The sequence below is a fragment of the Natator depressus genome, chromosome 1 (genome assembly GCF_965152275.1).
Source record: "Natator depressus isolate rNatDep1 chromosome 1, rNatDep2.hap1, whole genome shotgun sequence".
Taxonomy (NCBI): domain Eukaryota; kingdom Metazoa; phylum Chordata; order Testudines; family Cheloniidae; genus Natator; species Natator depressus.
This window is the reverse complement of record NC_134234.1, coordinates 192,084,044-192,101,321: the sequence shown is the minus strand read 5'-3', so window position 1 is coordinate 192,101,321 and position 17,278 is coordinate 192,084,044. Positions and strand designations below refer to the sequence as shown.

The 17,278-nt window shown below is 40.7% G+C and overlaps 1 protein-coding gene across 6 annotated transcripts in view; it reads left to right on the top strand.

Moving 5' to 3' along the window:
- ALCAM (activated leukocyte cell adhesion molecule) overlaps window positions 1-17,278 on the top strand; it is a 166,328-nt gene that overhangs the window by 128,231 nt on the left and 20,819 nt on the right. For all 6 annotated transcript variants that reach the window (XM_074973008.1, XM_074972991.1, XM_074973035.1 and 3 more), the window contains exons 5-8: window positions 253-340; window positions 883-1,065; window positions 11,190-11,317; window positions 13,754-13,883. In XM_074973008.1, coding sequence (XP_074829109.1) covers window positions 253-340; window positions 883-1,065; window positions 11,190-11,317; window positions 13,754-13,883 — 529 coding nt within the window. The remainder of the gene's footprint in view (window positions 1-252; window positions 341-882; window positions 1,066-11,189; window positions 11,318-13,753; window positions 13,884-17,278) is intronic.

Below are 17,278 nucleotides of genomic sequence, written 5' to 3'. Positions count from 1 at the left end.
CTAGAAAGTTACAACTAGCCCTCCCCATATCCAGAAGAATGGGTCCAGCTGTATTCTGCCCCTAAGAAATACCCAAGCATCATTTTTGTCATTTATCCTTCAAAAAAAATCAAAAAGTTTTGGATTGTTTGTACTTTCCTGAGACTTTAACTAATCATGTAACCAAGAGTAACCCCATAAGCATAAATGAAGGAGTAATTCTATCAAAATGTCAGAGGACAAAATGTTTGATAATTTTTGTGTGTTCTGCAGCTTGGGGAATGTATTGCAAGAGAGAGTTATCCAGATGGCAACATTACATGGTACAAAAATGGAAATATTTTGCAGCCCGTTGAAGGAGGTATGTTTCAGTAATGAACAATGAACCGATCCTATAACAACCTGCACATGTCAGTAACTTTACTCATATGAGTAATCCTATTTAAAAGGGTTATTCCATGACACAAGCTGTGCACGTGGGGGAAGGTTTGCAGGATTGAGGTTTAAAATTGTGGGTTTAAATATTGTCTCATTATTGCCAAAATGTTAGATGTATCTTTCTGAGTTAAGGATTTTTTTTAAAGTAACTAGAAAATTAGTTAGAAAGTGTTTGGTTTGTTTTTGTCTTTTTTTAAAATGCTTATGGGATTTTAGGACAGTATTATTTGACCGGGAATCATTGTTGGGGTGTTTTTTCTTTGTGAGCCAAAGTGTCAGAACCAGAGGATGCAGTCTGGGGTGAATTTTGTTTATTGTATTGCTTGCTTTAAAATTCATGTCTTCTGCTTAGATGCTGAGCAATAGGTGCATAAAAATCATTAACATACAAAATAAGAAAAAAAACCAAAATTAGGAAAGGTTGTATATACTAAGAATGACACTGAAACAATGTCTCCTTTTCAGTTGTTGTCATGAGCTTACAAAAGGTCGTGGACCAATCAACTGGACTCTTCACCACGACATCTTCTCTCCAGTACATGCCGACAAAGAAAGATGCAAATGCCCAGTTTGCCTGTAGCATGACATATTACGGACCATCTGGACAGGAAAAAATATCATCTGAACCAATGGTCTTTGATGTTCACTGTAAGTTGTTAAAAACTGTGTCACAGAACTATGTTCATAAATATGATCTTTCTGGGGAAAAAAATCAGTCTACCAGCAAAATTGCAGGGTCACAGACTTCCATTGATAGCAAAACCCCTTACTAAAACTGTGAGATAAATCAGAAGAATGATGCTCTTTTTGATAATAGGATTAATACTTTTTCAAAGTTGATTTGCAGTGAAAAGATTTAAGTCAAGCATACACTGTATCCATTTCAGGATTACGAGTTTTATTTTCTTTTTTCAGTGACATTAGATTTCTGAATATTAAGATTACTGTTTCAGGAGGAAAAGAGTAGCAGCTAAAAGAATCTTATGATGAAATGGGAATTTCAAGTCCTCATAACAAACTACTACTAAATAAGCTGAATTAGAAGTTTTCATAGTAGCTGACTAGAGTTCAAAAATATTGTGTGAGAATTAAAGATAGTCTTCTCATCTCTCTCTGCCCAGTGAAATATGCAGTAAATATAGACTAGCTCACCTCAAGATTGGTATACTAAGGTACCCAAATGTTTAGAGTACTTCTTGAGCACAAAAACATCATGTATCTAAACAAGCAGTACAATGTCATTGCTTTTCTAATACAACAGTGCCCAATCAGCTCTGTAGTTAATGCTGAATTGAGTTTTACACTTCAAATGAATTTTTAATGCTTTTTTTATAAAGGAGAAGTTATGTAGCTAATAATAATAACAGGAACGTCTGTGAGGGGAGGGCTCCTGCCTCATACTGAGAATGAGGGGCGATCAGCAGGTTATCTCAAGTGCTTATATACGAATGCACAAAGCCTTGGAAACAAGCAGGGAGAACTGGAGGTCCTGGTGATGTCAAGGAATTATGACGTGATTGGAATAACAGAGACTTGGTGGGATAACTCACATGACTGGAGTACTATCATGGATGGTTATAAACTGTTCAGGAAGGACAGGCAGGGCAGAAAAGGTGGGGGAGTAGCACTGTATGTAAGGGAGCAGTATGACTGCTCAGAGCTCCGGTACGAAACTGCAGAAAAACCTGAGTGTCTCTGGATTAAGTTTAGAAGTGTGAGCAACAAAAGTGATGTAGTGGTGGGAGTCTGCTATAGACCACCGGACCAGGGGGATGAGGTGGATGAGGCTTTCTTCCGGCAACTCGCAGAAGCTACTAGATCGCACGCCCTGGTTCTCATGGGTGACTTTAATTTTCCTGATATCTGCTGGGAGAGCAATACAGCGGTGCATAGACAATCCAGGAAGTTTTTGGAAAGCGTAGGGGACAATTTCCTGGTGCAAGTGCTAGAGGAGCCAACTAGGGGAGGAGCTTTTCTTGACCTGCTGCTCACAAACCGGGAAGAATTAGTGGGGGAAGCAAAAGTGGATGGGAATCTGGGGGGCAGTGACCATGAGTTGGTCGAGTTCAGGATCCTGACGCAGGGAAGAAAAGTAAGCAGCAGGATACGGACCCTGGACTTCAGGAAAGCAGACTTCGACTCCTTCAGGGAGCAGATGGGTAGGATCCCCTGGGGGACTAACATGAAGGGGAAAGGAGTCCAGGAGAGCTGGCTGTATTTCAAGGAATCCCTGTTGAGGTTACAGGGACAAACCATCCCGATGAGTCGAAAGAATAGTAAATATGGCAGGCGACCAGCTTGGCTTAACGGTGAAACATAAAACATAAAAAAGAAGCTTACAAGAAGTGGAAGGTTGGACATATGACCAGGGATGAGTATAAAAATATTGCTCGGGCATGTAGGAATGAAATCAGGAGGGCCAAATCGCACCTGGAGCTGCAGCTAGCAAGAGATGTCAAGAGTAACAAGAAGGGTTTCTTCAGGTATGTTGGCAACAAGAAGAAAGCCAAGGAAAGTGTGGGCCCCTTACTGAATGAGGGAGGCAACCTAGTGACAGAGGATGTGGAAAAAGCTAATGTACTCAATGCTTTTTTTGCCTCTGTCTTCACGAACAAGGTCAGCTCCCAGACTGCTGCGCTGGGCGTCACAGCATGGGGAGTAGATGGCCAGCCGTCAGTGGAGAAAGAGGTGGTTAGGGACTATTTAGAAAAGCTGGACGTGCACAAGTCCATGGGGCCGGACGAGTTGCATCCGAGAGTGCTAAAGGAATTGGCGGTTCTGATTGCAGAGCCACTGGCCATTATCTTTGAAAACTCGTGGCGAACGGGGGAAGTCCTGGATGACTGGAAAAAGGCTAATGTAGTGCCAATCTTTAAAAAAGGGAAGAAGGAGGATCCTGGGAACTACAGGCCAGTCAGCCTCACCTCAGTCCCCGGAAAAATCATGGAGCAGGTCCTCAAAGAATCAATCCTGAAGCACTTACATGAGAGGAAAGTGATCAGGAACAGTCAGCATGGATTCACCAAGGGAAGGTCATGTCTGACTAATCTAATCGCCTTCTATGATGAGATTACTGATTCTGTGGATGAAGGGAAAGCAGTGGATGTATTGTTTCTTGACTTTAGCAAAGCTTTTGACACGGTCTCCCACAGTATTCTTGTCAGCAAGTTAAAGAAGTATGGGCTGGATGAATGGACTATAAGGTGGGTAGAAAGTTGGCTAGATTGTCGGGCTCAACGGGTAGTGATTAATGGCTCCATGTCTAGTTGGCAGCCGGTGTCAAGTGGAGTGCCCCAGGGGTCGGTCCTGGGGCCGGTTTTGTTCAATATCTTCATAAATGATCTGGAGGATGGTGTGGATTGCACCCTCAGCAAATTTGCGGATGATACTAAACTGGGAGGAGTGGTAGATACGCTGGAGGGCAGGGATAGGATACAGAGGGACCTAGACAAATTGGAGGATTGGGCCAAAAGAAATCTGATGAGGTTCAATAAGGATAAGTGCAGGGTCCTGCACTTAGGACGAAAGAATCCCATGCACCGCTACAGACTAGGGACCGAATGGCTAGGCAGCAGTTCTGCGGAAAAGGACCTAGGGGTTACAGTGGATGAGAAGCTGGATATGAGTCAGCAGTGTGCCCTTGTTGCCAAGAAGGCCAATGGCATTTTGGGATGTATAAGTAGGGGCATAGCGAGCAGATCGAGGGACGTGATCGTTCGCCTCTATTCGACATTGGTGAGGCCTCATCTGGAGTACTGTGTCCAGTTTTGGGCCCCACACTACAAGAAGGATGTGGATAAATTGGAGAGAGTCCAGCGAAGGGCAACAAAAATGATTAGGGGTCTGGAACACATGACTTATGAGGAGAGGCTGAGGGAACTGGGATTGTTTAGTCTGCGGAAGAGAAGAATGAGGGGGGATTTGATAGCTACTTTCAACTACCTGAGAGGTGGTTCCAGAGAGGATGGTTCTAGACTATTGTCAGTGGTAGAAGAGGACAGGACAAGGAGTAATGGTCTCAAGTTGCAGTGGGGGAGGTTTAGGTTGGATATTGGGAGAAACTTTTTCACCAAGAGGGTGGTGAAACACTGGAATGTGTTACCTAGGGAGGTGGTAGAATCTCCTTCCTTGGAAGTTTTTAAGGTCAGGCTTGACAAAGCCCTGGCTGGGATGATTTAATTGGGGATTGGCCCTGCTTTGAGCAGGGGGTTAGACTAGATGACCTCCTGAGGTCCCTTCCAACCCTGATATTCTATGATAATATCCAACTCATCGAAATACAAAATTTACTTGCATCTTACGGTACAATAGAACCCTCATTGAGCAAAGAAAGCAGGCAATAGACCAGGAAGTAGTGAGGAAGATGTTAGCAACTGTCGAGCGCATGGCAGGCCATGTCAAAGAAGTGAAGAGAGAAACTGCTCAATGAGCATAGAAGGTACCAGGTCTTAGTAGAGAATTGAGGAGAAAAGAACACTGAAGAAAATTTACAGACAAAACTGTCTTTTCCTGTATACCTTAAATGAAAGCTCAAGTCCTAAATAAAACCCTTCTGGTTTGGGAATGCTTCTTCTGTCCAGGCATCTGTCTGTTTTTATGTGGCTTCAACTACATAAGTTTATGTGAAGTAATGCATTTGTATTATTTTCGTGAGTTACAATGACTGCCGCTGAGAGAGAGTGATCACTGAAACCAGTAAAATGAATACCAAAAAAAAAAAAGAGAAAAATTGACTAGAATTCTTCAGGTGCTGTGTAATTTAGTATGATATTGATACTGTTTGCTGCTACTAGAAAAAATAAAAATCTTAAATTTTCCTTCAAATCCATCTAGTGAGGATGTTACAACAAAGAAAAGATGAAATACAAAACAGATTAAGTTCAGTTGGTTGGCCTACAACAAATAAGGATTCCCATTTCAGACTGGGTAAAGCAGCCTTGTGCAGCTGGCATTTCTGAAACACATTAAGATCTTTCTAAATTTGTGAAATATACATAGCAACTTAAAACTCTGTACCAACTTTAGGGCCCAAAAATTCAAGATGCTAAAAGCTCTTAATGTTGCTGAAGCTCAGCACCTCCCAGCATCAAATCATTGTCCATGCGCTGAGGGCCCAGTCCTGGCCACAAGAACTTCCACCATGTGAAACCTAGAGCAGCAGCAATGCACAGCTGCTCTCTGCAGTCATAAGAACAGCCATACTGGGTCTGAGAAATGGTCCATCTAGTCCAGCATCCTGTCTTCCAATAGTGGTCAATGCCAGATGCTTCAGAGGGAATGAACAGAACAGGTAATTATTGAGTGATCCATACCCTGTCGTTCACTCCCAGCTTCTGGCAACCAGAGGCTAGGGACATGCTAATAGCCATTGATGGACCTATCCTCCATGAACTTACCTTGTTCTTTTTTCAATCCTGTTATGGTCTTGGCCTTCACAACATTCTCTGGCAAAGAGTTCCACAGGTTGACTGTGCATTATGTGAAGAAATACTTCCTTGCTGCCTGTTAATTTCATTGGGTGACCCCCTAGTTCTTGTGTTATGAGAAGGAGTGAATAACACTTCCTTGTTCACTTTCTCCACACCAGTCAAGATTTTATATATCTCTATCATATCCACTCTTTTTTCTAAGCTGAAAAGTCCCAGTCCTATTAATCTCTCCTCATATGGAAGCTGTTTCATACCCCTAATAATTTCTGTTGCCTTTTTCTGTACTGTTTCCAATTCCAGTATATCTTTTTTGAGATGGGGTGACCAGATCTGCATGCAGTATTCAAGATGTGGGGGTACCATGGATTTATATAGAGGCATTATGATATTTTCTGTCTTTTTATCTATTCCTTTCCTAAATTATTCCTAACATTCTGTTAGCAAAGGGGCAGAGACATTGTCAGGGACAATGACCCATTATCCAGAGAAGGGGAAAGCCCCAGACTGAGGCAACCATCTATGGCTTACATGGCTGCCTAGCTTCTAGTCCCTTCTGGGACAAAGTCTGTGGAGAGATTTAGAAAGGGGACCCAATTCTTGCCTTCCATTCACGATGCATCAATGCATTTTAATGGAGTTATTCCTGATTCTCACCTGAGTAAGAGATTCAGAGCTCTGTTCCACAGACTGACTCTTCCAAAACAGCCAGAGAAAATGACAAGGAAGAAGGTCATTGGGAATATCAGCCATTACTCTTGGAAGTCATTAAGAGATCCCATGTCCACAAGCACCCACTCCATACCTATAAAATTCAGTTTGCTTTAATTTTTGGTCTCTAAAGAGCAGACGTCTAATCTCATTCTCTCTCGCCCCACTCTCCTACAAGACACAGGAATTGCTGCAACCCCAAGATAGCAGTAATTCTCACTGCCTCCACAGGCTCACTGGAGGATCCAGGATACAGTGGGCTCTGATTGAAAGGAAGTCTGGTAGTGAGCTATTTTGCATGAATCTCCTGTCTCTTCAAATTGCTCCATAGCTACTGCCAGTTAAGCAGTTATGCTGTCCCCATCGCCATGACCACTTATAGACCCCAGGCCAGCCTACTCACTGTGGATCTGGTTTGCCCAGACTTCTGGAATGTATGTACCCCAGCCTGTTGCAGTCATGGCCCAATGTGAAGAAGAGTGCTGTTCCCAACGGCAACATCATCTGCACTGAAGAAATCATGGGTACTCTACACTGAAGATTAAGAGCATGGCTAGCAAGCATATTCTATCCTGTTCTCTCCGCAGACAATTTAATTAAGGTAACTTCATGCACCCATCTCTAGCTTCCTCTAGAGACATTCAGTTGCACTGCTCATTAACTAACAGTGGGAATTGGGCATACCCTTGATTAGTGAAGAGGAGTACGTGGCATGAAGCTCCGTCACCCTCAAAATGAAGCATTACTAGTTTCCCTCTGAAAATACCTTTAGTCATTTAACATCAGTCCCTTGTTCTTTACAAATGCATCTCTAAACTGAGAGCCTTATAATCTCATTGGAATAGGTGTCCAGAACTGCTTTGAACAGATTTCTCCACTGCTGTTAGGTGAAGTTGTTGATGGTGAGATACAAGTATTTTTCAAATGTGTCAGTAATCTTAATTAGTTTCTATCTCCTTCTTATTAATTATTTCTTTAGCTGAATTTAGTGCAGGTTAAAAAAAAGACAGATTACAGCTCCAAGAAATGGAAATCTATTTATTTACCTAGTCATTTGCATTCAGCTGTATCACCAAGCTCTATCATTCCTTAAATTTCTAAAAGACACCTAATCAGAAAATAACACAATACCAGCTGTTCAGTTTAAAATCAGTGATGAATCCCACTCATCAACAGCTGCAGGGGCCTCCTGAATAATCAGCCAGTTGTTTTTTAATTGTACCCTATTTATTTGGTGATAAAGCTTGACTGCTGTGTCCTTCCAACAACACAGGGAGAAGACATGCAAAAATCCACTCCTCCGCAGGCTTATCATTGGCCTCTAGTGCTGTAACCTGCTGGATATCTACCGATGCCCTAATTATTGCACCTGCTGAATACCATGCAGCAGCATGGGGCTCTAGTAGTCACTGCAGCAAGTTGGACTCAGTGATCTGCTCTGCCCTTCATATCATCACTGGTGCAGCCTGGACAACTTGAGGCTCCAATTTTCTGGTCCTGGCTGGCATTGCTCCCCCAGCAATGAGCCATGCAGCCAACCACCAGGACAGCTTACTTCACAATTTCATCTCAAAGCTGCACCAAGAATGCTGGCTGAAGTCAAGACGCCCCTTTTCCGAAATAGTTGAGCCTCTCGGACAATACATCAGAAATTACATTTCTAAGGAATTGGGGCAGCAGGCAGTTCGGGACTTTATTTTGGATATCTTGGCAGATAGACAACTCAGATCTGTATCTACTTATTTCTTTAGAGGAGTTCTTGCATACTTAGAACAACCAGATGAAACGAAAGATTCTTCTTTGTTACAACAAGATACGTTGTGATCATGGGCAGTTTAACTTATATCTTTACTGTTGGGGTTTCTTGATCTCACCATCCCATCTCTGTAGACCTCAAGAACAAGCAGCATGCCATCTGGCTATGGACTGCCCTCTTTACCATCTTGATGTGGGATGGATGTGCTCAACATCTCCACTTGATGCTGTGATAGAGTGGTTACCTCATGTACCAGACATCCGATTCATTCTTCCTGCTGCCAGAAGCTATATGCCAGAAAAAGAATCCCACTCCCAACTCAACTCCATAACAAAAATACACCCAATTTTGTCAAAAAACCCACCACCAACAAAAACTCCTCCATTAAAATCAGACCCAAAATCTTTCAAAGCCCTGACCATATGGATAAATTTAATGCAGAACTCTGAAGTTCTTTACATTTGGTGTCCAGTGTGCTGTAGGGAGCAAGTTCCAGAAAACAAGAGGAAGAATGACTTAAATGATAACTCCTGCAAAAGAACAGTGGTAGAGATGTGATCGCTCAGATGACTAAATAGTTTAGGGCTTCATAGACGTTGACTTGAACTCAGAAGTGGAGAGTCACGGAAGACTCACCAGTTGGACATACAGACTTTCCTACACTGCCTCACCAGCATCCATCAGACTTGTTATGGAAGAACTGTATCTCTAGGTTTGACAGGGTGGTTCAGACTCCGCGTCTGTTCACTCGGCCTCTTCTAAAGCTACCAAAAAAGTGTGTCAAGGTTGGGTGGGGGGGGTGGTTTTGTGATAGAATGATCAGGATAGGTTACTGAATGGCCGTGTGAAATGTTTGGCTATCAGTATCCATTTCCAGACGTTGGACCTTCCAAATGCAGGTGCAGAGTGTTACTTGCACAAGGTAAGGATGACCGGGAGAAGGGGATCCTGACCTAGTGAGAGGGATAATGTGTGGCCAGCAAGTTAGGGCCAAGGATTCATAATTTAGAAGGGTCCACTGGCAATTATCTAATCCATTGGTTCTCAGTCTGCGGTCCGCTTGCAGCACAATCATCACACAGCTGTGGCCCATATGGCATCCTCAAGGCCATATAGGTAACACATATATTGTATGGATGTAGCCCACACAACACCAAGAAAGCCGCATATGCGGCCCACAGTGGTGAATAGGTTGAGAACCACTGATCTAGTCTGACCTCCTGTATAACATAGGACTTGCCTGAATTAATTCCTATTTAAACTAAAGCATTCCTTGTGTAAAAACATACACTCTTGGTTTAAAAATTATTAGTGACTGAGAATCCAATACAGCCCCCTTGGTAAGCTGGGTAACTACCCTTACTGTTAAGGAGGGGAGCATTTACCTACACATCACCTTTGCATGTTATCTTAAGCTTTGTCTACACAATGATTTAACTAAATCAGTTAGTGAAATAGATTTAGTTAAACTGGTGCAATCCCCTTCTGTGGACTTATTTTGACTTAGCAGTAATCTTTTTGTCTGCTGCCAGCATAACTAGCTAAATCAATACAAGGTACCCCTAAATTAAAGAGGGATCTTGCAAAGGAATTGCTCCCATTTATCTAAATCAATTTCTAAACTAGTTTGTTTAATTTTCTCTTACAGACAAGGCCTCAGAAGTGTTTATCCCAGGCTCTTCCCCCCCTCCCTTTTTTTTTTAACCTGGCATTCGAGTAAGAGAACAGCCCCACAAAAGTCTTGAGACTTCCCCTCAGTGTGGTGGACTGTCTAGTGCAGCAATCACATATAGTCTTTCACCCTCACTTGTGTCAGAGCCCACGACCCTTGTACTTCCTGATCCATTCAGTTTTCCCCTTTGCTGAATAAATAGCATTGTCAAATGATTGTTCATATATATATAAAATTTTAAATAACTAACAATTCTACCGTGCGATTTGTCATTTAGAACAAACTTAACCATTTTTGTCAACTAAAAGGTAGGTGCAACACTCCCAGTGCTGAACAGAGATCCACCAGCATGGACCCTAGGGAGTCCTAATGAAGGCAGTGGAGGTCCGCCTATCCTAATGCAAGAGCGGCACATGATTAGAATACAAAATATTATTTAAATTAATACAAAAAGTTATCTATCCATTATTTTCTTTCATTAATCTGTCCCATTTTACTCCACTTTTGAAAATTATATTTAATATTCTTCATAGGAGGAGTAACCTATATTAGAGAATACTCTTAAAAAGTAAAGATAAGATTTTTAAAAATTACCACAGTACAATATGTTATCGCTCAACCCTATTCAACATGACAGAAATATTACATTTACAGCTTTGTTGACTGTGTTGAGTCTTAAGTTTACCAAATTCTTCTTTCTGCAACCTACTACACTGATCAGCATATAGAGGAACCTTGCTATAGTTGCTTAGCTAATATTTCTTTTTATTTAATACAAGATACTATTATCTAATTGGTGCAGGGGGCTGATAGCTTTAGTTATGTTTGTGGCTGCTGTAGTCCCTTCAAACAGCAAGCTGCATATAGTGCTGTTAAGTCTCTCGTAATGAAATCATACTGTGAAATTGTTCCTTCTGGTCTTTTTTTTACATGAAATAATTATGGTCACTCCTGTTTCAGTTATAGGCATTTTGCTAAGGAAAACTTGATTTTTATACAGGGTTTCTGTGTAGTTCATTCTAATAGGATTAGTACTCAGTATGGACGAGTACCTGTAAACTTCATTCCTTCTATTTAAAAAAAAAAAAATGCAATTACCCTCACCTGCTTCTGGAGAAAATTGTGTATACTTTGGACATTTACCTTGTATGCATAGTTATCTTGGTACTTGACAAAAACTATTAACTTGTGTCCATTATTTTCACAGATCCTACAGAGAAGGTGACAATTAAAGTGCTGTCACAAAGAAATACCATCAAAGAAGGTGATAACATCACTCTAAAGTGCTCAGGAAATGGTAACCCCCCTCCACAGGAGTTTCTGTTTTATATTCCAGTAAGTATTACCTTACTGTTGTTACTTAGCTATAATAGTCTGTACTATTTCTTCCTATTATTTGACACCAGAGGCACCCACACTGAACCAGTCTAACTTTACCTTACCATGACACCAAAACATACTTTATTTTACACTAGGCAAAACCCCCTCGTGTCCCTCCCCTCTGCCCCTCTCCTAGTCAGCTCCCCCTTGCAGGCACTCATGGAGCTCCCCATACTTCTAGCAGGTCATGAGCTGCTGCTGAGCAAGTCCTGTGAGCAGAGCAGAGGAGACATGAGATGCTGGAAGTGGAGCGAGGCTGGGTTCGCCCTCGTGGGGAGCCCGGATTCAGGAGCTGGACCCATGGCACATGGCCAGGAGAAGCTGTGCAGATCCATCTCGCTGCCCATGTCCCCTGTGTTGTGATGGGGGAGGAGCATGCCGCAGCCAAACTTGAATCAGTACAGGGTGCTCCTCCTGGCCCATGCTGTTGGGATGGCTCCTGCACCAGTACCCAAATCAGTCCAGCCAGAACTCAGGTTGCCCCTCCCCTCAACAAATGATGCCCTAGGCATCTGCATAGGTTGCCTATACCTTATTCCAGCCCTGCCAATGGTAGGCACCATGCGTAAAATGCATATGGCTGTGGGTGCTGCTGTTCAACACTAGTTTATCTCTGGAAGGAATTCATAAATGCTTATATAACAAATGAAGGCATCTGATGCTATTAACCAAGTGAAAAGCTGATCTTGGCAAGCTCAGGAAATTTGCTGAGAGGATACCAGTCTGGAGCCTGCAGAGAATCTGTCAAAATTTAGTGAAGATTTTTTTTACCCTCTTCACAGATTAACAATCTTTTTACAAGAAATATATGATGCAGTGGTGGTCATAGAAATGCAATGGTGAAAAAGGACCAGAGGAAAACAGTTTAATTTACTCAAATACGAACAGAGTAATCCCATGAGAAAAATCAAATAAATGTAGCAGTTAAGGTGGCAAAATCCTATCTAAGATTTAGACCTTTCTCTGTAAAGTATATTGAGTAATTAATTCCTGTAGTGACAGCCTTCAGAAGAACATTAGAATTATATGGTGAAAAATAGAGAGACAATTTATTAATAGAGTTTTTTTTAAATTGGGGAACAAGATTTATAAAGAATATGAAAATTAACTACGTGTTAAAGGGCCAAACATTCTTTTCACATGAGTTTAAAGTAATTTCAGGTATTACACCTGCCATTTTTCGTGGTTTCACAGTCACATCTTCCTGTATTTATTTGATCTTTACTCTGTGCTGTGTGAAATAACAACACAAACAAGGGTTGACTGACAATACAAGGGAAACAGTGGAACAAATCATAAACAACCTGCTGTCAAATGCAGAAAGTAAAAATTAAAAATGAAGTTAACATTTATATTATAGTATATATTAGTTATAGTAATCTTGCAATAATAGGTGAAATATTTTCAGACAGAAATGTGATTATCTGTAGGCTGACCTTTGTTTCCTCCTTTCTTTGTTTCTTGCACTTTTCCTGTGTTTTCTTCTCCCACTACACCATGAGAACCAATTTACCTTCAGGACAGGAAGACTGTGTGCTTCCAAATAGCTCCAGACCACCAGTTGCTTTGCTTAATAACCCGCAGCTACTTTGTACTCCTCTCCTTTTGCAGCTTGCATTGCTTCAGAACTGTGAGGGGAGGCAGGGTCTGAAGCCACTCCTCTACCTCAAGCTGCAGGTGAAGCTGAGTGAGAGTGGAACTGATGGCCCAGTCAACCCCCTTTTAAGCCACTCTAAGCAGCAATTGTAGCAGGGGGTCCGGGATGGGGGGAAGAGCCATAAGTGTACCAGAACTCCACCTGTTCTGTGATGAACATGGGTGAGCTAAGGGCCCCACCTGACATGGACTTCAGCCTCCTAATTACATCTACAGCCTTCTCTCGTTTGAGGGGAGCTAAAATTAGTGCTGTTTGCTTAGGCGGTCTGTGTTATGGATCTAACAATGTTTGTGATACACTTCAGTAGTTAATGTTTCCTGAAACTTGTAGCATTTCGGATAAGACATTGTTCCCCCATCATAGTTTCTCTTTGCAATGTTATGATTATTATACATTTTGTTCTGTCTCAATGTAATCTTCCCTTCCAATCTTGCTGTTAAATGTCTCAGATTTTGCATTTTTCTAACATTTCTGAAAATCATCATTTAAGTTGAATGTTTAAAGTAAAACTTTTTTGTTAGTGACTTTGCAACTGTGCAATGCCTGCAGTCATGCAACAAAATTAAATCTGTACTGTACTCTGACGTAGTTGGATTTCACTGGTGCTGAATGTATGTAGATTGTGAAGCACTTCAGGATGAAAGTTGCTTTATAAAATATTATTCAAAGAACATGTGACTCTCCTGTTTTTAGCAACTCTCTATAACCCATAAGTGTAATACTTCCACCCACAGGGAGAACCCGAAGGTATAAGAAGCTCAGATACTTATGTAATGACGGATGTGAGACGAAATGCAACAGGAGAATACAAATGCTCTCTGATTGACAGAAGCATGGAGGACTCAACCACCATCACCGTTCACTGTAAGTCATTGTATTTTTCATTTCCAGAAACAATTCAAACATCTTACAAACTCTGGGCTAATCCCTCCTTGCTTTACTCATGTGATTAGTTCTAATGACTGCATTAGAACTGTATGCAGTGTGGTTGTAACCATGTCAGTCCCCAGATATTAGAAAGAAACAAGATGGGTGAAGTAATATCTTTTATTGAACTCTGTCACCTACAGCAGAACTGAGCATGGAATAATTGCAAACACTATTTGATCCTTTGTCTTATTTTTTTCCTAAGTGCATTTTTATTAACTTGATACCTTTTAATACCACTGTAATTCAATGGATTAAAACAGACCTGCAAACTGTGCTGACACTCTGCAACTTGTCAGAAATATGTTTGCTGTCCGTAATGACTTATGTATCTTAATACAAAAATTATTGTATGAAGGCACTGTCTCCAAATCTATTTAAATTTACAGAAGCATCATGTGGTCCATTATTATGTCAATCAAAACCACAATTCACAGGAATTTCCATTCTAGATCATACTAGTCCAATATCCTATCTCAGACAAGGGCAAGTACCACTTACTTGAGAGGAATGTGCTAGGAACCTTGTAGATGGACAATAAAGGATTAACTATATCCATAGTGGACATTTCTCCTTAAAGCAGTCATTTAGTGTTTGGCTTATTACCTAAAGCATAGGAGAGTTTATATCCCTGTGGATTTTGTCATTATCTATTAAAAAAAAAAAAAAAAAAAGTGTAACCATTTTTTTGAATCCTGTAAACTCTTGACCTCAAATTCTTGTGGCAATAAATTCTACCGGCAAAGTAGGCTTTTTTTTTTTAAGTATTTATTAGTTTTAAATGTGTTGCTTTTCAATTTCATTTACTATCCACTTGTTCTTTTATTATGTGTAAGGGTAAAGAGGAGCACCTAGTTTGCATTCTTTACAACATTTATTATTTTATATACCATTGCCATACCACTCTTATTTGTCTTTTCTCTAAACTGTCTCCATGCTAAAGTATCCCTGTGCTCTTCCTCCCCTCCCCCACCCCCCCCCCCCCCCACACACACACTTTGCATCCCTTCCATTTCTGCTCCATCTTCTTTTAGATAATGTAACTGGAATTGAACACCGTATTCCAGGAGATGGTATAATATCCATTTATATAATGGCATCACCACAATTTCATTATTCTTCTCCATCCTATTATTTATGTATCTTAATATGTTTTGCCTTTTTTTCTTTTTAGTGCTAATGCGTAGTGGGCAAAGGTTTTCATTAATTACCTCCAGGGATGCCTAGCTCTTTTTCCAGAGAGATTACAGTTAATTTAGAAATTACTTATCTGTATGAGTAATTCAGATTATTCTTCTAATGAACATTATCATACATTTAAGGAGGACTTCCAGCATCTGCCATTATGCTGTCCATTCACTGAGCTTTGCAAGGTCCCTCGGAAGTTCTAAAATATTAAAGGGTCATCTAACCTGTAAAATTTCTTGTCACCAGCAGTTTTTTCCATGTCTCTATTCATACCCTTTTCCAGATTATTTAAACATACATCAGTGCTGGTGTTAGAATAACCCACTGTCAGCCTTTTACCATGGTGAAAACTACCAGTTTGTTTTGTGACTTTTAGTGAGTTCCTGATTCATGACATTATTTCTCATTCTGTGACTACTTAATTTCCTCAATAGTCTTTTACAAGAGAGATTTTTTTCCAAAGGCTTTTTAAAAAAAATCCAAATAATTTTTATCAGCCAGTTCTTTTTATCCGCTATTTTGTTTACAGGCTGAAAGAATTCTAATGGATGGGAGAAGTCATGCTGATTTTGGTTTGTTACTATCATTAAATGTTCATCTTGGTGTTTTATAATGCTGCTGTTCAGATATTATTTCATCCAATTTCCTGGTACTTAGTGAGGCTTGCTTGTCTAACTCCCAGAATCACCCGAGCATCATCTTTAAAGATAGGGGCAACATTTACTGCCTTTGAGTTTCAATATAGTAGCTGATGTTAATGAGTGCATATAGTTGTCAAGAGCCACTTCCTGCAGAATTCTTGGATGTATAGCATCAGGTCCTGTTGTTCCTCTTTAATTTAATGTAATCAGTTTGTTCCTGTATCTATTCTTTTGACACCTCAATCTCTAACGTTGCTTCACTTTTATGATTTAAAGATTATTGGCCTAAGGTAGAAATCTCCACAACATGTGTTGTGGTGAGAATTCATGTAGCTTCTCTTCCACAGCTTTCTCCTCTATAATTGCTCGCTTTACTTTGATAGTTCAGCAGAGCTACTGCTTCTACCATTGCTTTCTGCTTCCAATATACTTGTATGTTTTCATGTCTTTACCTATTTGATCTTCAGATTCTATCTGTGCACTCCTGACTTCCATCTCACTTTTTAACCTACCATAGTTTGCTTCTTTCTGTAAGCTTATTTGGGCCAGTGTGTGTGTGGGGGGGGGGTTAGGTTTTGTTTTTTAAAGAATGCTTGTGTGGTTCAAATTCTTCAACCTGTCCATTTGACTATACTCCCCCCCCCCCCTTTTTTTTGCTTCTCCTGTCATTGCAGGGGTGTGCATTCCTTTCAGTGATTCAATTATGGTATACTTAAGTAGTCTTACCGCTGAGGTTAAGGATTTATTTACTCACTTTTGACGTTATAATATTAAGGAACAATTAGTAGAAAATACTTTGTTTCCATCCATGAATTGATATATACCAGATTATTTGGGTTTTTTTAAATAGATCTATATTTCATTCATAATAGTGGGTGCCAAACAGACTTTTTATTGGCAATTTGACTGTATTGGTCTCTTACAGGTGTTGGGTTTTGGAAAACTTCTTGCTGACACTAAAATACATTACATTACCACTTTGCAGGAAATCATGATGCTCTATGGAAAACACAAAAACATTAAGTGGAAGGTACATTGTGAGAGCCATATAGAGCTGAATATTGACATTAAAACACCTTAATTTTGGTTATGCACCAAATTTAGGGGTATATTATGTCCATACAGTAAGTGTGCCAGGAAGTGGGGGACAACACCAGAAGAAGCCTCCTCACCCACTGACCACAAGGACTGCATGAAGTTAGCACCAACAATGGTATTTGCCTTCTCAAGGGAAGGTGGGACATTTGTGGATCCATGGTCCCCATCAAGTGACCAACACAGCTTAATGGGGCAGCGGAGAGTGCATGTTGTACCCTGTCACAGGCTAGTCAGGTGTCCTCACTGCTCTGTGGAGTTCCAGGAGACACTGTTCCCACTTGGAACACAATGTATCCCTGCGCTCCTGCTGGGGTTGCTTACCTCTGTCCAGCCTCTTATGTCAGACTTAAAGGATTCTCTTTTCTGCTGAGGAATGTGTGCTCAAGCTAAATGAAACTTTAGAAA